Consider the following 27,948-nt stretch of genomic DNA (forward strand, 5'->3'; position numbering starts at 1 on the left):
TTTAACTTCCTCTTCTCTTCAAAGTTCACATAATCCCCATTCTTCCCCTAGCAGCTACAGGAAGTAAATGATTGCTATCAGAGGAAGAAATTTTCTACAGTAATGTAGGCATTCCTATTTTCTCTATCCTATTAAAAGTAACACTTCAGGAACCACATTTCTGTAAGAAATCACAATTAAACACACACACACACACAGAGGAGGAAGGGAGTGTGAGAGAGATAAATGAGAGTGGTGGTAGATTTGACCAAAATATGTTGTATGCGTTATGAAAATGTCAAGCTGAACTCAATCATCACATATGATTATTGTCTGCTAACAGATCTTTTAAAAAGCTCATGTAACCCACACACTTACTAATTACATGGCTTTTGGTTGACATAGGTGGTAGCTCACAGCTAGAGAGAGCTCTGAAAATCCCAAACAGACATCAGTAAACCTTTCAGCAAAGCAACTGGACATAAGGACTGAATTGCTGCACAATAATTTTGTGCTAAGCTGTGTGTGTGTGTATGTGTGTGTGTGTGTGTGTGTGTGAGTGTGTGCACATGTGCATTTTGTGTATGTGTCTTTTATGTGTATGTGTGGATGCAGGTATGTGCATACTTCAGATATCTCTGTCTGTTTCCTCCTCCCCAAGGATAGAGTTATCAGCATGCAGCACATCAGTGGCTTCTTTGGTAGACTCTAGGGATCTGAACGCAGGCTCTTGTGCTGGTGTAGCAGGCACTTTCCTCATTTCCCATCTCCCTTGCTCCTTTTACTCACTTGTACACGGTAAATAACTGTCCCAGCAACCACACTATAACATAGATTTAGCCTATAATTGTGATGGTTGCTATCAAGCAAGAAAAACAATTTCCTAGGCAAAGCATAAAAAGCAAGTGGGAAAGGGACTAGCAAGCAGAAGACACATGATTTTAATGATGAAAACATTATTTTAGAACCATGAACCTTTAATGTTAAAAAAATATGATATATATTATATAAAAATAAAAATATATCAATTAAATTATCTAACAGTCATGTTAAAAGTAGTTAGAATTAATAATGATGAATGTGTAAAAACAGAGTTTTGCATTTAATTTTTGGGCTGGATGGAATAGACACCATCTCTTTTGAAGAGTAAAGGGGGAATCTCTGCAAATCTCTGCAAGTAGGGGTGTCTCTGCAACAAGTAGGGACTGTCTCTGCAACAAGTATGGGGTGTCTCTGCAACAAGTATGGGGTGTCTCTACAAGTAGGGGTGTCTCTGTGAGTAGGGATGTTTCTGTAAGTAGGGGTGTCTCTGCAAGTAGGGGGTGTCTCTGCAAGTACAGGGTGTCTCTGCAAGTAGGGGGTATCTCTGCAAGTAGGGGGTATCTCTGCAAGTAGGAATGTCTCTGCAAGTAGGGGTGTCTCTGCAAGTAGGGGTATCTCTACAAGTAGGGATGTCTCTGCAAGTAGGAATGTCTCTGCAAGTAAGGGTGTCTGTGAAGGGAGCAGTATGACACCAACACAGCCTCTCTCTCATCTTCAGGCATGACATCCTACCTAGCAGGAATTCTTGCTCCCTCCAAAGCTTTCCAGTTACCTTATAAAAGACTTGAGAAGACACAGGTGGTGCCTAAGCCAATGGCCTAAACCTCCTTGGCTGTGGAAAGGGCCAAAGTCACATTTCCTATCCCAGGTACTGAAGACGGCAACCTCAGCATTGGCAGGGGACATTTTGTTTCGCAAGATGTCAAGCTCATACTTGACACCAGTGTTGATATTTAGCTTGTTTACCTCTGGAATCTGTGTCCTTAATCCTATACTATATGTCACTAAAGATGCTTTGGAATAGGTAATATGTGGAAGGATCATGTTTCTAATCACTCTAGGACAGTTCTTGCCCTTATTTGTTGTCCTGGGACACTCATGGTCCATTCTCGTTGTCCTGGTGAAAGTCTTAATTGTACCACTTTTAAAGAAAGATTTTGGAAGTCAAATCACCTGAAACATTTTTTAGAACTGACAGCTTAGAATAATAGCAGGTGTGGAGGGCTTACAGATGCCCAGTGAGCAGGTGAATGGGCAAAGAAAGATGCTTGTGGGGAGACATCTCTTTAGTAAGTTATGGCAGGCAGAGAGGAGCCTGGGAGTTGATCCTCCCAGCTCTAGCTATAAAAGGCAAATCTTTTTTTTCTTCCATTTTTTATTAGGTATTTAGCTCATTTACATTTCCAATGCTATACCAAAAGTCCCCCATACCCACCCACCCCCACTCCCCTACCCGCCCACTCCCCCTTTTTGGCCCTGGCATTCCCCTGTTCTGGGGCATATAAAGTTTGTGTGTCCAATGGGCCTCTCTTTCCAGTGATGGCCGACTAGGCCATCTTTTGATACACATGCAGTTAGAGTTAAGAGCTCCGGGGTACTGGTTAGTTCATAATGTTGATCCACCTATAGGGTTGCAGATCCCTTTAGCTCCTTGGGTACTTTCTCTAGCTCCTCCATTGGGAGCCCTGTGATTCATCCATTAGCTGACTGTGGGCATCCACTTCTGTGTTTGCTAGGCCCCGGCATAGTCTCACAAGAGACAGCTACATCTGGGTCCTTTCGATAAAATCTTGCTAGTGTATGCAATGGTGTCAGCGTTTGGATGCTGATTATGGGGTGGATCCCTGGATAAGGCAGTCTCTACATGGTCCATCCTTTCATCTCAGCTCCAAACTTTGTCTCTGTAACTCCTTCCAAGGGTGTTTTGTTCCCACTTCTAAGGAGGGGCATAGTGTCCACACTTCAGTCTTCATTTTTCTTGAGTTTCATGTGTTTAGGAAATTGTATCTTATATCTTGGGTATCCTAGGTTTTGGGCTAATATCCACTTATCAGTGAGTACATATTGTGTGAGTTCCTTTGTGAATGTGTTACCTCACTCAGGATGATGCCCTCCAGGTCCATCCATTTTCCTAGGAATTTCATAAATTCATTCTTTTTAATAGCTGAGTAGTACTCCATTGTGTAGATGTACCACATTTTCTGTATCCATTCCTCTGTTGAGGGGCATCTGGGTTCTTTCCAGCTTCTGGCTATTATAAATAAGGCTGCTATGAACATAGTGGAGCATGTGTCCTTCTTACCAGTTGGGGCATCTTCTGGATATATGCCCAGGAGAGGTATTGCTGGATCCTCCGGTAGTTCTATGTCCAATTTTCTGAGGAACCGCCAGACGGATTTCCAGAGTGGTTGTACAAGCCTGCAATCCCACCAACAATGGAGGAGTGTTCCTCTTTCTCCACATCCTCGCCAGCATCTGCTGTCACCTGAATTTTTGATCTTAGACATTCTGACTGGTGTGAGGTGGAATCTCAGGGTTGTTTTGATTTGCATTTCTCTGATGATTAAGGATGTTGAACATTTTTTCAGGTGCTTCTCTGCCATTCGGTATTCCTCAGGTGAGAATTCTTTGTTCAGTTCTGAGCCCCATTTTTTAATGGGGTTATTTGATTTTCTGGACTCCACCTTCTTGAGTTCTTTATATATGTTGGATATTAGTCCCCTATCTGATTTAGGATAGGTAAAGATCCTTTCCCAATCTGTTGGTGGTCTCTTTGTCTTATTGACGGTGTCTTTTGCCTTGCAGAAACTTTGGAGTTTCATTAGGTCCCATTTGTCAATTCTCGATCTTACAGCACAAGCCATTGCTGTTCTGTTCAGGAATTTTCCCCCTGTGCCCATATCTTCAAGGCTTTTCCCCACTTTCTCCTCTATAAGTTTCAGTGTCTCTGGTTTTATGTGAAGTTCTTTGATCCATTTAGATTTGACCTTAGTACAAGGAGATAAGTATGGATCGATTCGCATTCTTCTACATGATAACAACCAGTTGTGCCAGCACCAATTGTTGAAAATGCTGTCTTTCTTCCACTGGATGGTTTAGCTCCCTTGTCGAAGATCAAGTGACCATAGGTGTGTGGGTTCATTTCTGGGTCTTCAATTCTATTCCATTGGTCTACTTGTCTGTCTCTATACCAGTACCATGCAGTTTTTACCACAATTGCTCTGTAGTAAAGCTTTAGGTCAGGCATGGTGATTCCACCAGAGGTTCTTTTATCCTTGAGAAGAGTTTTTGCTATCCTAGGTTTTTTGTTATTCCAGATGAATTTGCAAATTGCTCCTTCTAATTCGTTGAAGAATTGAGTTGGAATTTTGATGGGGATTGCATTGAATCTGTAGATTGCTTTTGGCAAGATAGCCATTTTTACAATGTTGATCCTGCCAATCCATGAGCATGGGAGATCTTTCCATCTTCTGAGATCTTCTTTAATTTCTTTCTTCAGAGACTTGAAGTTTTTATCATACAGATCTTTCACTTCCTTAGTTAGAGTCACGCCGAGATATTTTATATTATTTGTGACTATTGAGAAGGGTGTTGTTTCCCTAATTTCTTTCTCAGCCTGTTTATTCTTTGTGTAGAGAAAGGCCATTGACTTGTTTGAGTTAATTTTATATCCAGCTACTTCACCGAAGCTGTTTATCAGGTTTAGGAGTTCTCTGGTGGAATTTTTAGGGTCACTTATATATACTATCATATCATCTGCAAAAAGTGATATTTTGACTTCCTCCTTTCCAATTTGTATCCCCTTGATCTCCTTTTGTTGTCGAATTGCTCTGGCTAATACTTCAAGTACTATGTTGAAAAGGTAGGGAGAAAGTGGGCAGCCTTGTCTAGTCCCTGATTTTAGTGGGATTGCTTCTAGCTTCTCTCCATTTACTTTGATGTTGGCTACTGGTTTGCTGTAGATTGCTTTTATCATGTTTAGGTATGGGCCTTGAATTCCTGATCTTTCCAGAACTTTTATCATGAATGGGTGTTGGATCTTGTCAAATGCTTTTTCTGCATCTAACGAGATGATCATGTGGTTTTTGTCTTTGAGTTTGTTTATATAGTGGATTACATTGATGGATTTTCGTATATTAAACCATCCCTGCATCCCTGGAATAAAACCTACTTGGTCAGGATGGATGATTGCTTTAATGTGTTCTTGGATTCGGTTAGCGAGAATTTTATTGAGGATTTTTGCATCGATATTCATAAGAGAAATTGGTCTGAAGTTCTCTATCTTTGTTGGATCTTTCTGTGGTTTTGGTATCAGAGTAATAGTGGCTTCATAAAATGAGTTGGGTAGAGTACTTTCTACTTCTATCTTGTGAAAAAGTTTGTGCAGAACTGGAATTAGATCTTCTTTGAAGGTCTGATAGAACTCTGCACTAAACCCGTCTGGTCCTGGGCTTTTTTTGGCTGGGAGACTATTTATAACTGCTTCTATTTCTTTAGGGGATATGGAACTGTTTTGAAGGTCAACTTGATCCTGATTCAACTTTGGTACCTGGTATCTGTCCAGAAATTTGTCCATTTCGTCCAGGTTTTCCAGTTTTGTTGAGTATAGCCTTTTGTAGAAGGATCTGATGGTGTTTTGGATTTCTTCAGGATCTGTTGTTATGTCTCCCTTTTCAGTTCTGATTTTGTTAATTAGGATTTTGTCTCTGTGCCCTCTAGTGAGTCTAGCTAAGGGTTTATCTATCTTGTTGATTTTCTCAAAGAACCAACTCCTCGTTTGGTTAATTCTTTGAATAGTTCTTCTTGTTTCCACTTGGTTGATTTCACCCCTGAGTTTGATTATTTCCTGCCGTCTACTCCTCTTGGGTGAATTTGCTTCCTTTTTTTCTAGAGCTTTTAGATGTGTTGTCAAGCTGCTAGTATGTACTCTCTCCCGTTTCTTCATGGAGGCACTCAGAGCTATGAGTTTCCCTCTTAGAAATGCTTTCATTGTGTCCCAAAGGTTTGGGTACGTTGTGGCTTCATTTTCATTAAACTCTAAAAAGTCTTTAATTTCTTTCTTTATTCCTTCCTTGACCAAGGTATCATTGAGAAGAGTGTTGTTCAGTTTCCACGTGAGTGTTGGCTTTCTGTTATTTTTTTTGTTATTGAAGATCAGCCTTAGTGCATGGTGATCTGATAGGATACATGGGACAATTTCAATATTTTTGAATCTGTTGAGGCCTGTTTTGTGACCTATTATGTGGTCAATTTTGGAGAAGGTACCATGAGGTGCTGAGAAGAAGGTATATCCTTTTGTTTTAGGATAAAATGTTCTGTAGATATCTGTCACATCCATTTGTTTCATCACTTCTGTTAGTTTCAGTGTGTCCCTGTTTAGTTTCTGTTTCCATGATCTGTCCATTGGTGAAAGTGGTGTGTTGAAGTCTCCCACTATTATTGTGTGAGGTGCAATGTGTGCTTTGAGCTTTAATAAAGTTTCTTTAATGAATGTGGCTGCCCTTGTATTTGGAGCATAGATATTCAGAATTGAGAGTTTCTCTTGGAGGATTTTACCTTTGATGAGAACGAAGTGCCCCTCCTTGTCTTTTTTGATGACTTTGGGTTGGAAGTCAATCTTATCAGATATTAGGATGGCTACTCCAGCTTGTTTCTTCGTACCATTTGCTTGGAAAATTGTTTTCCAGCCTTTTATTCTGAGGTAGTGTCTATCTTTTTCTCTGAGATGTGTCTCCTGTAAACAGCAAAATGTTGGGTCTTGTTTGTGTAGCCAGTTTGTTAGTCTATGTCTTTTTATTGGGGAGTTGAGACCATTGATGTTAAGAGATATTAAGGAAAAGTAATTGTTGCTTCCTGTTATTTTTGTTAAAGTTGGCATTCTGTTCTTGTGGCTGTCTTCTTTTAGGTTTGTTGAGGGATTACCTTCTTGTTTTTTCTATGGCATTGTTCCCGTTCTTGTATTGGTTTTTTTCTGTTATTAACCTTTGAAGGGCTGGATTCGTGGAGAGATAATGTGTGAATTTTGTTTTGTCGTGGAATACTTTGGTTTCTCCATCTATGGTAATTGAGATTTTGGCTGGGTATAGTAGCCTGGGCTGGAATTTGTGTTCTCTTAGTGTCTGTATAACATCTGTCCAGGCTCTTCTGGCTTTCATAGTCTCTGGTGAAAAATCTGGTGTAATTCTGATAGGCTTGCCTTTGTATGTTACTTGACCTTTTTCCCTTACCGCTTTTAGTATTCTATCTTTATTTAGTGCATTTGTTGTTCTGATTATTATGTGTCCGGAGGAATTTCTTTTCTGGTCCAGTCTATTTGGAGTTCTGTAGGCTTCTTGTATGTTCATAGGTATCTCTTTCTTTATATTTGGGAAGTTTTCTTCAATAATTTTGTTGAAGATGTTTGCTGGTCCTTTGAGTTGAAAATCTTCATTCTCATCCACTCCTATTATCCGTAGGTTTGGTCTTCTCATTGTGTCCTGGATTTCCTGGATATTTTGAGTTAGGATCTTTTTGCATTTTCCATTTTCTTTGATTGTTGTGCCGATGTTCTCTATGGAATCTTCTGCACCTGAGATTCTCTCTTCCATCTCTTGTATTCTGTTGCTGATGCTCAAATCTATGGTTCCAGATTTCTTTCCTAGGGTTTCTATCTCCAGTGTTGCCTCACTTTGAGTTTTCTTTATTGTTTCTGCTTCCCTTTTTAGGTCTAGTATGGTTTTATTCATTTCCATCACCTGTTTGTATGTTTTTTCCTCTTTTTCTGTAAGGACTTCTACCTGTTTGATTGTGTTTTCCTGTTTTTCTTTAAGGACTTGTAACTCTTTAGCAGTGTTCTCCTGTATTTCTTTAAGTGATTTATTAAAGTCCTTCTTGATGTCCTCTACCATCATCATGAGATATGCTTTTAAATCTAGGTCTAGGTTTTCGGGTGTGTTGGGGTGCCCTGGACTGGGCGAAGTGGGAGTGCTGGGTTCTGATGATGGTGAGTGGTCTTGGTTCCTGTTAGTAGGATTCCTATGTTTACCTTTTGCCATCTGGTAGTCTCTGGAGTTAGTAGTTATAGTTGACTCTGTTTAGAGATTGTTCTTCTGGTGATTCTGTTACCGTCTCTCAGCAGACCTGGGAGACAGATTCTCTCCTCTGAGTTTCAGTGCTCAGAGCACTCTCTGCTGGCAAGCTCTCTTACAGGGAAGGTGCGCAGATATCTTGTTTTTGGACCTCCTCCTGGTCGAAGAAGAAGGCCCAAAACAGGGCCTCTCTCAGAAGCTGTGTTGCTTTGGCAGTTCCCAGAAGCTGTCAGCTTCTGTGGTGCAGACTCTCACCTGTGTAGACTAAATTCCTAAGTTCCAGGGAGTCCTGGAACCAAGATGGCGACCGCTGCTCCTGAGGCTGAGGCCGCCTCCCGAGCCAGGGGGACACCTGTCCTCTGGTCCGGACGGTGGCCGGCTATCTGCAGCCTGCAAAGGGTACTGCCTCAGCGGCTCTGTGCTTCCGCCCGTCCCAGAAGCTGTCCGGTTTTCTGGCGCACCCTCTAACCTGTTCAGACTAATTTCCTAGGTCCCGTGGAGTCCCAGAACCCAGATGGCGACCGCTGCTGCTGAGGCTGAGGCCGCCTCCCAAGCCAGGCGGACACCTGTCCTCTGGTCCGGACGGTGGCCGGCTGTCTGCGGCCCGCCAAGGGTGCTGCCTCAGCGGCTCTGTGCTTCTGCCCGTTCCAGAAGCTGTTCGGTTCTCTGGCGCACCCTCTAACCTGTTCAGACTAATTTCCTAAGTTCTGCTGAGTCCCGGAACCAAGATAAGGCAAATCTTCTTTAAGAGAGATACTAGGGTTGGGGCAAACTCAGAGATGGGAATTCCCTCAGCTGTAAAATAGGACTCCGATGTTAGTGAAATAATATAGTAACTTAGACTCGTTGTGACTATCAAATGAGGTAAGGTATTAAAACTTTTTTAAAGTAATGAGGTAGCACTAAGTAGTAAGTTACCAAGGTAGTATACTTCTGAAATCACTTATTTCCTCCCTTTGAAAATAGAAGCCTGGATCTACTTGACTCAAGAAACCCTGTCTGTGCCTACACAGGAGTTAGGGAGAGATTTTCCACCTCATTACAAGCACCTACTATAACCAAATCCACATGCAAATGCTGATCCAAAGGTCATGTCTGCATGCTTGGTCTGGACATAATATGTCTGAAACACCACCATCTTTCATGTTTTCTTCTTCACTGGTAAATTTTTCTTTCTTTATCATATCATATTTTCTTTCTTTATCATATCTCTTTCACATAAGGCATCCCATCTTGCTCTCAGTTTCTTCAATGGAACAGCCTCTCACATTTGGATAATGAATTTGCCCTGAGAAATGATGTAATCACTTTAGATATGTCCTGCCGCTTGCTTGCTTTTAGAAACTAGGGCTATTTTATTTGAATGTTCATTACTTATCTTTGTTTCCAGCCTGGCAGTGTTGTTTCCTCCTTGAACTTTACAGTGTCTTCCTGTCTGCACTTCTGAATAATAACTAATCACTAAGCCATTGCTGAATGCCCCTTTGTTGGGGGAACTTAAGAGCTGGAGGGAAGAACCATGCATGCAGTCTGCCTGCTGCTTGAGTCTGAAGCCATTTGTACAGATTTGGGCCAGGGATTTTGTGCATATTATAAGAATACAGACATGATATTTTCTTCAAGGGATGTCTATATTTATATATGACCTAGAACACAACAGTAAAACAAAACACTTTGAAATGCTTTCTCTTATATGAATGCATACACAAATTGTGCGTGAGTGTGTGTGTGTGTGTGTGTGTGTGTGTGTTAGTTAGGATTTGGTGTTAAGACACCATGCCTCTACTGTTATGCAAATATCACAGTAATTTTTTTCCTTTAGAAAAAACATATTGATAGGTAATTCAGAGAAGACAAAACATAACAGTAAGGACTATGTTCAACTTTGCTTTAAATTTGAGAGGGTCTTGGAAGGCTGCAGGACCAGGCAGCACTTGGTGCCCAGGACTCTAGTCCATTGGCCTCAGAAGTCAGTTCAGGACCCAGGCTTCAGCTCCAGTGTGCTCAGTGTCCTGTGAGAGCCTGGAGCTTTGGTTCTAGTGCTTTCTGAGCACATTATAGCTCTGAAGTTTCTGAAGTGCCAGTGGTCACTGCAGGACCCTCATTCACTGTGGATGGAGGTGCAAAGTCATGTAATCACTGTGGGAGTCAGTTTAAAGATTTCTCAGAAAATTAAAATAAGATCACCTCATGTTACTGTACTATTTCACACCTGAGCAGCTTCCCAGAGAACTACGTATCCTCCCTCCAGGGAGATACATGAGACCATTGGTCACTGCTGCTCCCTTCACTGCAAAAACAACAGAAATCAACCAGTTCAAAAATTGGCATATATATATCTGCTATCTACCCTTCGATCCGTCTATCTATCTATCTATCTATCTATCTATCTATCTATCTATCTATCATATATATATGTATATTCACACACATGTGTATATATGAATGAATATTACTCAGTTTTAAAGAAAAATATGATCACAAAATTTGCAGGAAAAAGAATGGACTTAGAATGTATAATATTAAGCAAGATAACACAATATCAGAAAGAAAAAACACATACATAATCTAGCTAATAATACAGGAATATGCATAAACACATGGATGTGGGTAGAGTACAACATGTGGGTAAGAGAACACGGGAGATTAAGTAGTAGGGTGTGGTGGGGCAGAATGGAACTCGGGTAATGAATGGGATTTACCAACAGGGATACAAGGTAACTGTTTTCTCATTCTAATTCTCTCATGAGATTTTAGGTTTTGGTAGCAGGTAAGTGCATAAAAATGTTTCAATAGTGAAAGTATAAAGTCCAATGTCAGGAGTCTGCAAAGCATCTGTTAGAACAGCTATCCTAACCATAGTTAGTGAATAGCACAGCCCTCAAGGCTGATTAATTACAATGTATGGTATTTTTTTATGCAACCCTTTTTGGGGAATAAAGATAATAAAAATAGAAAAATCCTCTTAAGCAGTTCAAATCTAGAGAGGCAAAGGGCTTCACTGATAAGAGAGAAACCACTCTAAATTATCAAACTCCTAGAAATTAGTAGGGAGCTGACAAAGATTACATCTTTCTATTGTAAACTGAGCAAAAGCCATAAATAGTTTACAGTAGAGGAAAAGCTGGAACAGGTAAACAGATGCCCAACCTCGAATTAGAGGAAGCACGCAAACTGACATTAGAGAAAGATTTATTTAGGCAGTTGATTGGTCGAGTCTGGGCACACACTCTTGAGTGGAGAAGACTGCGGGGAAGCCAACACAAAGACAAAGGGGGCATTGCTTTAGGATGTTAAACCTCAAAAATCACAACTGCTTATTCTTGTTGACTTTTTAACTCCATCTCTCTCTATTTACCACTTAAATGTAGCTGTTACCACATCGATACTTCTAATAGTACAATACTGAAGACAGTGCACATCTGCACAGTTAGAGTGGGTTAAATCCGTGCAGCAGGAAACTGTAGCAATCAGAGACAACAGGGAGCCCAGCGAATTCTATACAGTGACACGGGGAGATCTGTAAGATACACTAGTGAGAAAAACAAGACACAACTGTAGTTTGTGTAAGAATATAATATATATTCACAAGCAGCTAATGCATCAGAGAAGGAGCCTCGTGTCAGGGAGGGCAGTGGATTCTGGGGAAGTGGGCAGATGGGTGAAAGGGCAGAGAGAAAGCTTTGCACTATGGGATTGTTCCATTGTTCAAAATGAATAAATTTATTCTGTTAAAGAGTCAAGGAGATGTCTCAGTGGGTAGAGCCGCTTGCCATCAAGGCTGATGACTGGAGTTCAATCCCTAAAACCCATATGGTGGAAAGAAAGAACTAATATATGCAAGTTAGCACACACACACACACATGCACACAATTTCTTTTTTAATTAAAGAAAGTATGCTCTTGTAGCTTTCCTCCCCTTTTAGAATCTCTGCAGCTCTCTTTGGGGATAGAATATAAAGGTGAGGAGCAGGGTGCGACAGGGGACCCCTAGACTGCTAGTGTCCTTTCCCTTGTGTTTTCTTCCCTTGGAGTATAAAGGCTGTGAAGTCTGAGACTAAGACTCCCTGATGGTCTGGCTGGGCTGTGTAAAAGGGATCAGTCTCCTCTCAGTTTATCATCATGTCTCTGTTATTGGAGCCTTACCCCATCCCGACGTGCTATTCTTCTGGACACCCAATATAATGCCTGCCGTGTCTGCTGCACCACTCACACAGCATTTAACATATCTATTCTCATTTATACATTTCTACCAGAGGAGTGTAAGCAGTCAGTGTAACTCAGAGCACCACTAATTTCTGAATGTTAGGTATGTACAGTGTATACATAGTTCTCCAGCTCCTGGGGCTTGCAATCTGCTAAGTTAATCTGTCTTATACTTTCTGGAAACCATTAAGTACTTCCCTGTGTATGGATGAAGATAAGCTCTATGAACACAGAAATAGAGAAATTGTTTCATATTTTCTAGTCTAGGCATTTGGTAGGTGAAATGACTATCTTACTTGGCCCTTTATGTATATGACTTTATTCATTTAAAACATTATTTGCTTGTTTATCTTGGTAAATGCTAGGACATTATTCTGCCAGTGAGCTAAACTCTGGCTTCTCAGGCTCCTCTATTTTGTGTCTTGGAATCCTAAAATTCCATATCCTAACAAGATTGCTAGCCTGAAAGGCCCACGGTGCTTACAAGAGCCATCTTCTCCCCTTAAAGCTCCACCAGGAATAAGCACACTGACTACACGATGCTTCTTGCTTAATTAAAAAAGAAAGATCTATTATAATAAATTGCCATGTTTCTAGACTTTTTCCGAACATAGAACTCATTTATAATTTTCAGTAAAAGTACAAAGAGCCTTGGGGCTTCTGAAGAAGATAAAAGGATTCTCATCACACTGTACACTTTCAGAAGGAGAATAATGAAGAATAAAAACAGTTCCCAACTCAGTCATTCTTTGGAATTGGTAATTTATTCCTGGAGTCTCCACAGAGGAGACGCAGAAGACACTTGGCTTCCCTCAGTGAATGACTCACGGCTCTGCCTCTGAGAGGGCAGTGGCTACCAGACCCTCCTTGAAATTCCTCTGGAAACTCCATGGTCAATCTACATTTCATGTATTATGTTTTGTGACTCAAAAAGGAACACAACAGGAGAATTATTTTTCCTGGTTTTATTCAATTTCTGACTGCAAATCTTTTATATCTTCAATAAAAATTAAGCTGTTCAGATTTTCAAGTTTCATGACTGCCATCTACTGGTGAGTGAGGAGGTGACAACTTATTTTTGAAATAGGACATCCTCAAAGGCCTCCAGTTTTACACTTAAATATATTGCATTGAAATACAAGATGCTACACAGTCAGAGAATTGGGAGAATTTTTACCATTGAACTCAAATCATTTGGCCATATATTATTTGCATAATTGAAGAAAGGAAAATTTGTTTTCTTTTTTATAATTTATTACATTTTATAAGTATTATAAAAAGTAGTGGTATGTATGAGTTGTCTTCCAATTTAAATTTTGCTCCTGTGTAGGGTGTGTGTGTGCGGGGAGTGTGTGGGTGTGTGGTGATTTCATTGATACTGGGTCTCTTCTTCAATTTCTCTTCATCTTATTTTTTGAGACAGAGTCTCTCACTGAATCTGGAGCTCACAGATTTAGATAGATTTAACCAATCAGCAGGTTCCTGGGGACCTGCCTTTCTTTCTTTAACTAGGATTAGGACTACAGGTCCCATCATGCCCAGCGTCTTTCATGGATGCCAAGAATTTGAACACAGGTCCTTATACTAATGCAGCAAATGCTTTACCATTGTTTTGCCATCTCTCTAGATAAATTTTTCTTTTATAACCAGGGGGGCATGTCTAACTGATAATGAAATTATTAGAGAATACAAGCTCATCTAGACCAGTGGTTCTCAACCTTCCTAATGATGTGACTCTTTGATAATGTCCCTCATATTGTGGTGACCCACAACTATAAAATTATTTTCCTTGCTACTTCCTGGCTGTAATTTTGCTACTGTTATGAATTGTAATGTAAATATTTTTGGAGCTAGAGGTTTGCTAAAGGTGGTCTCGACCCCCAGGTTGAGACCCACTGATCTTGGGAAATCAAACATAGTTCATGAGGCGAAATTCTCTCATGGTAGAGGGGCAGTGAACTTTTTCTATTTTAAGGAATTGTGCAAACACAAGGACAACTCCATTACTGGGATGTTTCAAGGATGCACGTTGCTTGAACATGGCCATTTATATAGTAGCCTTTTACGTACAGGAAGTGCTTAGCATTTACAGTTAATAAAACATACCTGGCTTAAAATGTGGTAAAGAATGAACTCCAGGCCACGTGTCCTCATTCGGTGTTCCAAGAACCTAGTAAAGAACAGGAAATTGTGAAAACAGACATTCTTTCCAAAGCACTCAGAATTCTCAAGTGCAGAAAATAGTACCCTGCATGGTATGAATGTCCGAATGTCTCTCCATTACCATCAGTCATGGTTTTCATTTCAATAAAAGCAAAGCCAGTTAAAGAACCACCCAAGGCGAATTCCCCCCCCCCTCGTTCTAACAAATGCAGTTGAATGTGGCAAGTCAGGCCTGCTGTCTTGTGTCAAGCTCACTCTGTCGCTGAAGAGTCACAGCGCAAAGTCCTCTTCATGGAACCTTGCAATGCTGGTGCCCCTCACGACTCTCCTGGCTGCTTGTCCCTCCCTACACTGTCACTGTGTATCGCTCCAGAGTGCTGTCATTGCTTCCCTAATGTCCTCTGTCTCAGTATGTTCCGAAACTCAAGAGTCACAGTCTGACATTCACATTCTTTCAGGATCCTTCAGTTTAATCACTGTGATTTACAGTTTCCTCTTGTCAAAATAGTTTTTGATGGGGTCAGTCTCTCTCTGTCTCTCTCTCTCTCTCTCTCTCTCTGTCTGTCTGTCTCTCTCTCTGTCTGTCTCTGTCTGTCTCTGTCTCTGTCTCTGTCTCTCTCTCTCTCTCTCTCTCTCTCTCTCTCTTCTATTTTAATTTCCACTTCTTCCCCATCTACATTTGTTCTTGCAAAGGGAACTGGAGGATATAGTTCGGGCACCCACATTGAACTCGAGCAAGCCTTCACTTCTCTTAATGATCACAGTGAAGTTCGACACTTCAGATCCAACGTGTGGCGTTGAAAAGTTAAGAGTCTTGAAGGCAGACTCACTGGGTTTATATCCTTGCTCCTCTACTTTGTTGCCATGTCAGGGTGGATGAGAAGGAACCTCAGAGAGCATCACCTTTCTCATTATAAATCAGAGAGCAAAGACAGCACCTGTGTCATCTCTGTGGAGAACAGTCCACGGCTGTCAATAAAGAAATAATATTAGCTAAGCACCCACAGAAAACCGGATTGCCTCAGGGATGCAGTGGGCTTGGAGACTACAGGCTTTTTTACTGTAGCTCCCATCCTAGGGTGCATTCAGAGCAAGATGCTGCCATTCAAATGATCCTGGGCAAGCATGGGTGGTCACCAAGTTAGAAGAGTGGGAGACAAGGCTGGAAAACTATGAAGAAGGTAGAGGGGTGGGAACAGGAGGATCAAATAAGACATACAGCTTTCCATCTGAGGATTCGCAGGCATTACTAGGTAGAAGGCAACACAGAGCTATGGTCACTGGTCCAGGGGTTTACTGGTGACAGGTTCCAGGGCTGTGTTGGCAAGGGCTGCAGATTGTGAGTGTTTTATTCACATTCCTGTTCTGTTGAGTAGGTACCAAATACATGGACTCATGTAGTCACTTCAATGTTAAATCAACACACAAGATGATAAAGTTCTTCTTTGAAATTGCAGTTCGTTGATTTTTGAAAACATTAATAAATACTAGCATAGACTCTGTCTTAGTTACTTATCAATTGCTGTGATAAAACACGGAGATAAAGTAACTTTTAGAAGAAAGGGCTTATCTGGAGCTTATCAGAGGGTAGGACTCTGTTATCCTCATGATGAGGAACACAGCAGCAGGCAGGAAGGCACAATGTTGGCACAGCAGCTGAGACCTTCCATTTTTATCCATAAGCACAAGGCAGAGGGAGCTACCTCTGAATGTTATGGGCTTCTGAAACCCCAAAGTCCACCCTCAGTACACACCTCCTCCAACAAGGGCTCACCTCCTAATTCTTCCCAAAACATTCCACATACTTAGGACCAAGCATTCAAGCATAGGAGGCCATGGGAACCATTCTCATTCAGACTGCCACAGAGCTACATAAAGGTTACATAATTGATGGGCCATGTGGAGAGAGGGAAGGAGAGACACAAGGGGACTAGAGAGAAGAAAGAGAAAGAGCACTATATAAACAATTCTCATAACAATGTTTCTTCAAAAGGCACTTTGAATGTTTTTTAGGCACCACACACACAGAAACACCAACACACCCACAGATACACACAGCCAAATACACAGCCACAGACAAAGACACAGATACACACACACACACACACACACACACACACACACACACACTGGTTGAATTTTGTATGAATGACAAAGGACTCCAGCAATACCAAACTTTAACAACTGAGGAGAGGCACCTTCAGCTAAACTGCAACATAGACACAGCCTGTGCACACATATTCGTCTCTGGACATTCTATGAACAAAGTACAGTCAGAGTAAGTTTTGCTGCAAAATGACAACTGTCCTGGTGGTCCAGGCAATGTTCCCATAATGCCTGTATCAACACATCCTTTTTCTAGGCATGGTCCACATCCTTATAAGTGCTCTGTTTCATGGAGATTAGTAAACATTATGGCTGTCATATGAAGATTAACAGGAGAGACAAACCACACGAGACTGTTATTTAATGTCAAACTTGGCAATCGGGTCCTGGGCTCCATTTCTTTTCGAGACATTCTTGGAGCCTTTGCTCAGGAAATGCAAAGTGGGCAGAATGTTCACAAAGGAAAAGAAGAATTAAAAATTAATTTTGCTTCCAGTAAAAGCCTTTTCAGAGGGTAAGAGGCGGGATGGGTTGAATGGAGGACAGGCAAGGACAGGCATCTAGGCACTATGGAAAGTGTATGAGCTTGTCTCTGGGCCAGGCTTTTATTTTCATGAACTAATAAGTTCCAATGCCAAGACACTTCTGTTAGAAAGCAGAGGAATACTGGCAAAAAGTCAAAAACTGTTTTATGAATAAAATATCAAAAAGAAAATAGAATCTGTACTATCAGAATGCAAGAGTCCTAACCTATGTAAGTGATGATAGCGGAAAAGTCTTTTGAAAAGATTTCATTTCTTTTTTTGACGTTAATATAATGATATCATTTTCCCTTCCCATCCCTTGCTTCAAACCTTCTCTCATACCTCCCCTTGCTCTCTTTCAAAGTCATAATTCTTTTTATTAGTTGTTGTTACATACAGATGTGTGTATATGTTCCTAAATACATAAGCACATCTTGCCCAGTCTATATCACCTTACTTACTATGTATGTTTTAAAAGTAAACATCTGGAACCACAACAGTGACCAGCATGTCACAATAACCCTGGTAGTACAGTAGTGGCACACATACCTTGGTGGTAACCAACAGCTCTCTAACTGGACTTAATGCTCACTCAACCAGAAAATCATCCCTGGTACTGGGAAACCTAGACTACTACCCAGGGCTAGTAAAGTCAAGGATCCGTAAGGGTGAATCTGCAACCGACATGTTACTTAATCAGCAAAATCCCTAGCTACATCCTAAATCCTTGCCTTATATCCACAGATAACTGTGGTGTGTTTTCACCTGTCATTATGAAAACTTCTCTTTGCAACACACAGATCACTAGAAAAAACTACAGTCAATCAAAATTTAAAGTTGTGGCACCCAGTCCCAACTGATACATCTGAAATACAACTCTGGCACATAAGGCCTGACTAGGGATCAGTGCAGAAGAGGAAATGGAAATACTGTAAGAGCCAGAGGACCAGGGAGTTTGCTGTGAGACTAATGTCAGAAGCTACACTCATAAAGTCTCACCAACATGACCATCCAAACATGAGCTGAACAAGAACAACAATAATAGACATCCTAAAGTAGATGGCCGAAAGTCCAGGAGGCCTCAACCCTACAGAAAGAACTACAGGAAACTAAGGAATGTTGAGAATGGAAGAAGTAGTTTTCTCCAGGGAAAGGCACACCAGTTGGTTTCACAGTACCAAGTGGTCAGCCCTGAGAGGTCTTTTACCCATCCGTTTGTGCAGCTTCTCCTTGAATCTGCCCAAGGAGCCTTGTGCCTTCCAGCTTCCCACAGCAGATGAAAGGCTGGGGACTCCTTGGGAGACACCCCTGGCCTAGTGAAGAAGGTAAAAAGAGTAAGAATTAGTTTTCTTCAGCATGACAAAGGGTCTCTTACAGGGCACTGGGGTGGGTGTCAGGGAGGACTAGGAGCACAAGAGGATGCTATGCTTGGCTCTCTTGGGGGGGGGGGATTCAGTGCAGTGGAAGATAATGAGACAGGAGTACTGAGTATGGAGGCAGAGCTAATAGCAGGCTTGGGAGCACCAGCAGACAATTGTATGAGCATTCTATTTCTCAAAAGTGCTGGGCTGCCCTGCAGTGCTTTCTCTTGGTGGTTCATTCCCTACATGTCTGACTTCTGATTTGGCCAGCTGATCTCCCACCCCCGCTGTTAGGTTCAGCTCATGGGCCACCTTTTCCTGAGAGCATCTCTGGACAACCACATTCAAGTCACACAGTCTTGTGGCTGCACGAGTACTCTTTGTAGACTTCTCTTAATGATGACTTGCTCCCATTGGACTTCAAGCCTCAGAGCAGAGCATGATGCTTACCCTTCACTCTTAGTGCTCCCAATATGCCTGGTACTGTATACAGAGTCAGAAAATGTTGATTAACTGACTGGATGGAAAGATAGATGGATGGTGTGTCTGGATGATATAATGAAGTTCTGACTGAAGGCTAGCCTCAGACTGAGGAGGATAGCATCTGATAATGAATCAAAAAAGGCTGCATTTATCTGCTGCAGTGCTATAGTGCACTTTGAGACTGTAACTTTTACTTTGAGAATTGAAATAGTCTCTCAAGGCAGAGTGCAAAGCAAGTTCCTCAGCTATTATAACACTGTATAACACTTGGCCAAATGGTGGGGTAAATGAATAAATCAATAGGGAGATATATGCCAGCCATTATTTTAAAAGAGATATGGTATATATCAGAGAGCAATCAATAGTAAAACACAACAGTGTTTTTTGAAGCAAGTTATAACTATGCATATAGTGAGTCATGATACAAAAATGTTTATCTAGCTGGTTAAAAGCGAATTCCTATTCTAACAAGAAGCTAAGAGCATAAATCAAGAATGCAAGAGATAAAAGAAGTTTATACTGGAGGGCAATGGATTTAGCTTTGAGCCTGTTAAATGTTAGGAGTGCCTTCAGGTCAAGAGAAGGTTGTGTTCAGGACAATGCAATCAGATATGGGATGTGGGGAAGAATTTCAGACGGGAAGAAATACTTGAAACTCCTTGGCATATATGTGGTAATTGAAGCAAATGTCAAATACAAGCTACAAAATGGCCTCACTCACCTACGTTCCCACATATGCCGGAACTGTGTGTCTGGGATTCACTGGAGTGTTTGGCATCAGTTAAGACAAATAAGAAAGGACCCATCTTTATCAGTGAGCTCTGTGCTCCCGATGTTGATGACTCACAGGCAATGATTGTACATTTGCTTTTTTGGGATAGGCCCAGACACTACAGCACCAACCTGGCACCTCTGCTGTCAGGGGTCAGAACCTCTGTAGAAATATCTGTTTTACAATAAGAGAAGAAAATAACTTGAGCTCAAAGTTCAAGAATTAGCATTTCCTTGCAACATTTGTTCCCCCAAACGATAAACACTTACAAGAACGCTCATGGTTTTGCAGCCTTGGGGTTGCATGAGCCTTGGATCTATTAACATGGAGCTCAGGGCCTTCTCCATCAAGGACACCAGGGCTTCAGGAGAATAAGGACTGCCAGAGTCTTCTTTAGCTTGAGATGTCCTAGAAGTCTCTAACAGAAACTCTAGCACAGGGTGCTTCTGGCCTACGGGGTGTGTATAAAACTGGCTCACACAGGCAGGAACTCATGGAGGGAGACAAATGCTGGGTACTTGCTTCATGTTTCCAGGCTTTATGTGAATGATCATAGTGGAGCTGATAACTGTAAGCTGCACACATACTCCACATAGTGGGACTTATAGACTGATGACTGTAAGCTAGCTGTGAACAGACACCACACAGTGGGACTTATAGACTGATGACTCGTGTAGCTGTGAACCTAAACAAATAGAAAACTGAATAACTCATTTTCATCTGAATCTTAAAACATCTCTAAAATAATACTGCTTTGTTGGTCCCACTGGCTCCTCAGTGGGAAGTCCTGACTCAGCAAAACTATAGGGCCATCATACACCACACTCTGGGCAAGATGGTGAAGTCTGTGAAAAGCCACAGAAAGCTGATCCTTTAAAATGCTTGTCTGGACAGTGTACTCTCTGTCTAGAATAATGATCTCGTGGAGATTCAGAACACCTCATGCTGCTTAGAACTGCACACGGGGTATGCTGTGGATGGAGAAGATGAAAGATGAGAAGAAAGGCTCAGCAATCTGCTGGCCTCCAGGAGTGTGGTGAGAAGAAAATCCCGAGAGCGCACGCGTGTGCGTGTGCGTGTGCGTGTGCGTGTGTGTGTGTGTGTGTGTGTGTGTGTGTAGAAAGATAGTTACAAGATGGGCTAAGCTATGAAGGAGAAAAATGCAAGTAGCACAAAGCCAAAGTTGGCCTGGGACAGAAAAAAAGTACTGAATGTAAATTTCTGATGGAAGTCTCTGAAAATGTAGGCTACATGCTTAAATCAAATAGTTACTCTTATGGTTTGAATTTGGAACTTCCCTACGGCCTCGGTCTCCAGCTGGTGGTGCTATAGTGTAAGGTTATGGAAACCTTGGGAAACGGAGCCTGGCATTTAGCTGTAACCTAGATCTCTGAGTCCCAGTAAGCCACCAAAGTGCGATGAGCACTTCTTCTCACACTTCCTCCCCTAAGGATGATACTGTTCCTGCTGCCATGCCTTCTCAACCACCTCTACGACAGCGAGCTGTGGGGGGAGGTGCCCTAACTGTTCGATTGGGTCAATAAAGATGGCAGAAGCCAATCGCTGGAAAAAGATACAGAGGTGGGTTTTCCAGCTCCCAGGAAGAAGAGGAGAAAACAAGATAAGAGAAAGGGCTTTTGGGCCAGGCTGTGGAAGGAGAAGTCAGACACCATGTAGGTCTGGAAGCCATTAGAACCTGTGGTGGCCTCCTCCACCAGATGAATTCTAATGTAGAATAGCTGATGAGTTTAGGACAATAGTGTTATCTGGCTGATTTTAAAATATTAAGATTCGTGTTTTCCCTGAGATGATTCAGATGGGCAAGAGAGAAGGTGTGGCCGTGGGGTGGTCATTGGCAGTCGTTGGAGCCAGCCGAGGGGGTGGATGGTTGGTGGAGAGCAATCCAGTGTTTATGGGAAACTTGTTAGCTAGCCAGTGGTCGCTGAGTACACAGCTGGAGGGTGGCTGCTGTTCCCACAGCCTACCTGGAGCAAGCATGTTTTTGAAAAGTACATGCAACAGCGAGCCAACATAAATCTTTCTTTCCTTAAGTTACTCCGACAGGTATTTTAGTCAGCGTGATAAAAGAATCTAAGAGAACCATTTTCTATTTATCTAAGTTCTTAAGCAGTCATAAGAATGTCTATTTAAAAACTCAGGTTAAAAACAACAATGTCTGTTTGCACTGGAGGGGGTGATAGGATGAAGTGGAAACATCTCTCACTCTTTATTAGATAGATTTCCACCTCTTTAGCTTTGAATCACACACAGTACATCCTAACACCTGAATTATGCCCTCTCACTTATTCCTGTTGGCTTTTATTTTCAACTTGGCAGACTCTAGAATTACCTTGAGACGAGTTTCTTAGCATGTCCGTGAGGCAATGCCTTATCATGAGGTTATGTGAGGTGGGAAGACCCGCTATAAATAGGTGGGAAGGCACCACTCCCTGGGCTGGAGTTCTGGTTGCATAAGAAGAAAGCTGGGTACCAGAAACCATAGCTGTCTGCTTTCTGACTGAGGATGCAGTGTGACCAGCCACCTCAAGCTCAGGACGCCACGGTTAATAGTCTCTTTCCAAAGGTGTTTATGTCAGGTATTTGTCATAACAACAAAACAAGTAATTACTACGCTGCCTGTAGTGGTTTGAAGCGCAGGGCTTCCATGGGCTCCTAGGTTTGAAAGCTTGGTCCTCTGTTGATGGACTGTTTGAGAAAGATGTGGCCTTGATGGTGAAGGTGTGTGTCACTACAGGAGCCCTTAGTAAGCCCACCTCAAACCCAATCTGTCTGTCTCTTCCTCTTCCTCTTCCTCTTCCTCTTCCTCTTCCTCTTCCTCCTCCTCCTCCTCCTCCTCCTCCTTCCTCCTCTCTCTTCTCTTCTCTTCTCTTCTCTTCTCTTCTCTTCTCTTCTCTTCTCTTCTCTTCTCTTCTCTTCTTCTTCTTCTTCTTCTTCTTCTTCTTCTTCTTCTTCTTCTTCTTCTTCTTCTTCTTCTTCTTCTTTCTCTCTCTCTCTCTCTCTCTCTCTCTCTCTCTCTCTCTCTCTCTCTCTCTCTCTCTCTCTCTCTCTCTCTCTGCTTGCTGCCCATAAATTGGATATAAAACCCTCGGCTACTGATGTAACATTGCGCCTTTCTGCCTCACACCATGGTAATCACGGACTAACCTGTAAAACTGTAAGCAAGCCCCTCCCCCACCCCCATTAAATGCTTTCTTTTATATGAGTGGCCTTGTTCATGGTGTCTCTTTACAGCCATAGCTCAGTAACCATGACACCATGCATGCAATAAATCGAGCCACACTGAATGCTGGCGTGGCTTTCTCTGATAAACAATAAATGTGGAGGTATGACGACACCAGATTTGTGCCTCATCAAACTCCTGGAGCCTCATGTGGACATGGTAGGCCTGAAACTGGGAGATAAATAAGGTGGTCCCAGGAGGAGGCTGAGGGAGGGGCTCTTACCTGGTGAGTACAAGGTCTGCATGATAAGCACCAGAAGTAGCTAATGCCGCCCCGTTCAGTCCGCACTTGCCAGATGCCTCCTTTTACTGCTTACTCTCAGCGCTGTCATACGTGACCACGCCTGTTTTACGTGGATACCTGGGATTGGAACTCAGGCCCAGGCCCTCAGGTTTGATCAACTCTCACCCGTTGGGCACTTCCTGAGTCTAACCCCCAACTTGTTTCCAGTGTTAATGGCAGGAAGATATATGTGGTCTAGAGCAGCTCTCCCACAATGGGAGATGTGAACCCCAACTACAAACTGCTTTAGCTGGCAAAGAGAACATGGCATGATACCTATCACCTTCATAAAAACGTTAGTCCCTTCTTTGGTTATCTTTCCATTCTTTTGAGAATATCAAGAAGAAAAGCTTCATCTCATCTGGGTGTTTGTTTTTACGACCTCCCAGGCACTCGGCTCTCACTCCCTTAAGGGAAGTAGGACTTAGGTTCAGGATCCGGGGTGGGTAAGATCAAACTTAATATTACGTACCCCTTACGTATTTTCATTGGTTTCATTTTACCTTGTTTTCTATTATGGGAATGCTTAAGGGATCTCTGGTTTTTTGAAGTCATATGAACAAGCAAAATTACTTGAAAGGAGTTTATTGAAAGGAAAATATTAAGCCACTGAGAGAGGCCATGCTACATACAGCAGAGATCTCAGATACAGAGACAGAAAAGCTGATTGAGGGGCTGTGTTGGTGGAGGAGGGGAGAGCAATACTGAGTCCATCAATAGTGAGATACCCCTAGAAAGGAACTACAGGGTAGGTGGCTTTCAGGACAAAATGCTAGGAAGGAGCATATTTGGTTCTACCCTGCACACATAGAGGAGGTGACTGGGGACTCCTCAGGACTGCCCCCAGAGCAGAGCAAATGCATATAAAGATGGGACAGGAGTCTCTACACTGTTTTAAACTTCTTTGCTTGCTATTTTTATACACATCTCAATCACATTAATGTTACTTTCATTATACGTTATGATTTTAGTGTCCCTGTATGGTCTTAAATATATTCATTTTTCTCCTTCTCTTGACACCCACTTACTCGCTAAGCCCAGGATCTCCCCGGAACCTATGTGTCATCATCCTTACCTTATTTCAAGTTATACATCCACACTCCTAACTGGTCTTTTGAAAATCAGACTTGATCAACTGTTACTCTGTGAGTCAAAAGCTTCACACTGTGGCCAAACCCCGTCTCCCCTGACACACTTAAGCTGCTGGCTGAGGCCTGCAGAACCCCCTTCTCCGCTTATCTAATTGTTTACACATTCTTGTCCCTTCATACTCTCCCACTGGTCCTTCAGTGCCTGCATCTGGCACATTCTCCCGTTAGCCACACAATGTTCCCACATGCAGTTCTGAAGTCTGGACATCTGTGCCCTCTCCATGTAATTAGCTGCTAATTAATTTTTCAGTCCTGTGTTGAAACCTTGTTCTCAGGTCAAGTCCCACGACCTGTGCACCAGGGCAGGATTCCTGTCATACGCAACACCACAGCTTCATAGCAACTGCCACAGATTAAATTTTAGCAAGTGTTTACTTTGCACTCTGATTTCTTTGTTTGTTTTCTCTTTTACTTTCTATTTCTTTTGCCTATCAAGTCTACGGCATAAAGTGGGCACTAAATATCTATTGAATAAACTACATAGACTTGAACTGGTATCAGGAGGAGCCCATGACTGAACTCAGTCGCCTTCAAAATAAAGGCTGTACAAGGTGTGTGTTTCCCATGCTATTTAACTCTGTACTCCTAAAGAACAGAAACGAATGCTCTCGTTTCCTTCTAAAAACCGGACAGCCAGGTGACTGAAGAGAAAGGCTGCGTACAGGGCTCCAGGGAAGAAGGTTTAGTACGTGTCCACACTTGTCCACAAAGAGCATCCACCTTCCATCGCCTGAGTGTCATCGCCACGTGAAATGCAGGACAGGACCACTAAGGCTGTCCCTTTACATAGGGGACTAGGTGAAGCCAAGAATTCCTATGAAATTACTCTAAACATGACAAAGTTCATCCCGTGAGAAATTCATTGATTATATTTTACACAAACTGCAAATGCAATGGGCCCTCTTTCTGAATGCAGTGGCAAGGAGCTGCACTGTAACTTGCGCAGTGTATGTCACCTTTAGCGTAGTTGGTTGTTATTCCCTGATGCACCTTGCTGCCCCCGAGAAGCACAGGGAAAGGCTGCTGAGCTACAAAGTGGCTCAGTTCAAGAGCAGATCACTTGGCAAGGAAGACAACGGTCTTGGTCTCAAGAGCTGAACTTCCTGGCTCCCAGAGGACCGGGAAGTCTCCAGGAATCCCCTTTGTCATTCTTTCCCTTTCAGCACACACATATATGAAAATGTGTCTGGGCGGGTATGTATCGTGTAAGTGTACCCATATATACACACCAGCCCCCTCTTCAGCATTTCATCAGTGACTTGACGTGGAAATAGAGGAATTGTGTAGCTGGCCTTTGCTACTTTGTGGGTTCTTCTTTTTTCCACCCTTTATCCCCTCGGTTTCACTCCCTAATACTAGATAGGAGAGAAACAAGGATAGAATAAAAAGAAAGCCCTGCATCTAACTTATTTCTTTGGTTTTTCTTTGGCTATGGCTACTAACAAGCCTCAACCAACCTCCCTTAATGACCAACTACCACCTCCCCTGCATCTCGGGAGCCTAGCATCTATGCATCTTCTGGAAACTTCCCAGAATTCCAAAGGTTACACAACTGCAGAAAATTATCTGCAGTTGTCAAGACCACACTTCTGTTAGCGCACTGGGCAAGTCATAGTCAGCTGCTGTGGATAACGAAGCAGCCCCACACCCCTACACCAGGGATTAAAACAAAAGCACATTCTTATAATATTTCTGTATTTTCAAAAGAAACCAAAATCCCAGAATTCTCAAAAAATGTCACTACAGAGCTGTTTTACACTTTTAGATGAACAGAGCAGAGGAGGTTGGTGGGCTGGGGATATAGCTCAGGGTGTGCAGTATGCACTCAGCATGCACAAGACCCTAGCTTAAATCACAAATGCCCCCCAAAGTGGTGAGGGTGCTTAATATTTAGCAAAGCAGAAACAACTGTCCACCCAGTGCAGCGGAAGCTGGCGACAATACGCGTAAAGGCCAGGCCTCATGCTCTACTCAGTGCTCCATGATGGAAAGAGACATAAGCTACACTAAAAACAAAAGCCCATGCTGAGCCCCTGATGCTTGCACTTGGTATCCACACTGAACATGGGAGTGGCCAGCGACTTTTTCTAATCAAATGAATACAAGGAAGGTAAGATCTCAATTGTTGGGTCAGTTGATAACTCCCATTGGGTTAAAAGTCCTATTTGCTTACTGGCTTTTTGGAAGCAAACAGCTATGGTCGGAAGATTTAGAGACAAGAAGCTGTGGTTGACCTAAGCCAACAGCCAGCAAAAAGCCTAGCCAGTCATCACTCCAATAGCCAGCTGGAAACTGTTTCCAGCAACCACATGAACTTGGATGTCTACCCTTATCCAGTTACCTTAGTTAAACTTGCAAGCCCTAGCAGATTCATTGATTGTATCTTTGTGAAATCAGGAAGCAGAGGAAACATCTTGTCCAAGTCTGGAAACTCCCAACCCACAGAAATTTTGAGGCAATAATCATGCATTGATTTGGTAAGATTTTGGTGATGCTGTTACACAGCAAAGAAGAGCTTGGGCTGTGTCTGGTGTGAGGAATATGGCAGTAGGAGATCCTGCACAGGAAAATGACTGAAGAAAGAAAAGGCAGAGAGCATTACATAGAAACGACCAGTAGGGGGAGCCTAGAGACCGAGCAGTAAAAGCTGCCTAAGCACGGGCCTCAGACAGGGGCTGGAATTACTCGCTGGAGGCTCAGCTGCACTGGATTGAAAGGGAGGATGTTTCCAAATATTTGCAGTGTTTTCACCATGGCCAACGTCTAGATGGAAAGGAACCCGAGTAAGGAAGTAAGTGCAGCTTCTGGAAACTGCGCAGTACAGAATCAGATAGCAATGGTGAGGCTCAGCAGAGCTGGCCACACCACGGACTCCTCTATAAGCATGGAGAAAATATCCATTAAAACAACAAGACAAAGGAGACTATGAAGATATCCATGCAAGTATGGGGACTTGGCATGTGCTGGGAAGGCAGAGACACGTAATCCCTGAGGACTGCTAGGCGAGCTGTACAGGCGAGCTGGCGAGCTCCGGTCTTAGTGAGAGACGCTGTCTCCACCTACAAGGTAGAGACCGAGGAATGACAGTCAACATCTACCTTTGTCTGTTATGCCCATGTGAACACATGTATACATGCAATCATGTACATGCGCATATACACAGATGCACAAACAGATCAAAATGAAGGAGAGAGCTGAGGAAATATCTCCGTTAGCAAAGTACTCGCTATGTGAACATGACGACATGAGTTAGATCCCAAAACCCAGTTAGATGTGGTAGTTCCATGTTTGTAATCTCTGTGCCAGGGAGGCAGGAACAGGAGGCGAGATCCCTTGGGCTTGCTGGCCAGCCAGTCTGGTTTGCCTGAGTTCCAGAGACAGACCATGTCTCAAAACTCCAAGGTGGAAGATTCCTGAGGAATAACAATTGAGGTCCTCTGGCCTCCACACGTACACGTACACGTACACACATGAACGAAGTACACACATGAACGTGTACCAATGCATAAACTGCACACACTTGTGCGTGTGCACATGCTCTCTCTCTTGTGTACACACACACACACACACACACACCCCAAAATATTTACTGAGATATTCACACTCCAAACAATCACTTTAACTGGCCCAAAGGAGAGCAAAGATATGTCAACTATCCTAAACTCACAGATAATATGCTAGGCCTGGGGCCTCTGACTGCCCCAGTCTAACTACCTAACCCACCCTCAGGGGCTTCTGATAAATGACTTGTAGATTTGATTGATTGCCTAAGTCTGGGTCCAGAGGCCACA

General features: G+C 42.5%; 1 protein-coding gene across 5 annotated transcripts in view; it reads right to left on the reverse strand.

Annotated features, from left to right (window-relative positions):
* Positions 1-27,948, reverse strand: part of Cdk14 (cyclin-dependent kinase 14) — a 576,868-nt gene that overhangs the window by 131,969 nt on the left and 416,951 nt on the right. For all 5 annotated transcript variants that reach the window (NM_011074.3, XM_006503544.4, NM_001310448.1 and 2 more), the window contains one exon: positions 14,180-14,243. In NM_011074.3, coding sequence (NP_035204.2) covers positions 14,180-14,243 — 64 coding nt within the window. The remainder of the gene's footprint in view (positions 1-14,179; positions 14,244-27,948) is intronic.

The sequence above is a fragment of the Mus musculus genome, chromosome 5 (genome assembly GCF_000001635.26).
Source record: "Mus musculus strain C57BL/6J chromosome 5, GRCm38.p6 C57BL/6J".
NCBI classification, from domain to species: Eukaryota; Metazoa; Chordata; class Mammalia; order Rodentia; family Muridae; genus Mus; species Mus musculus.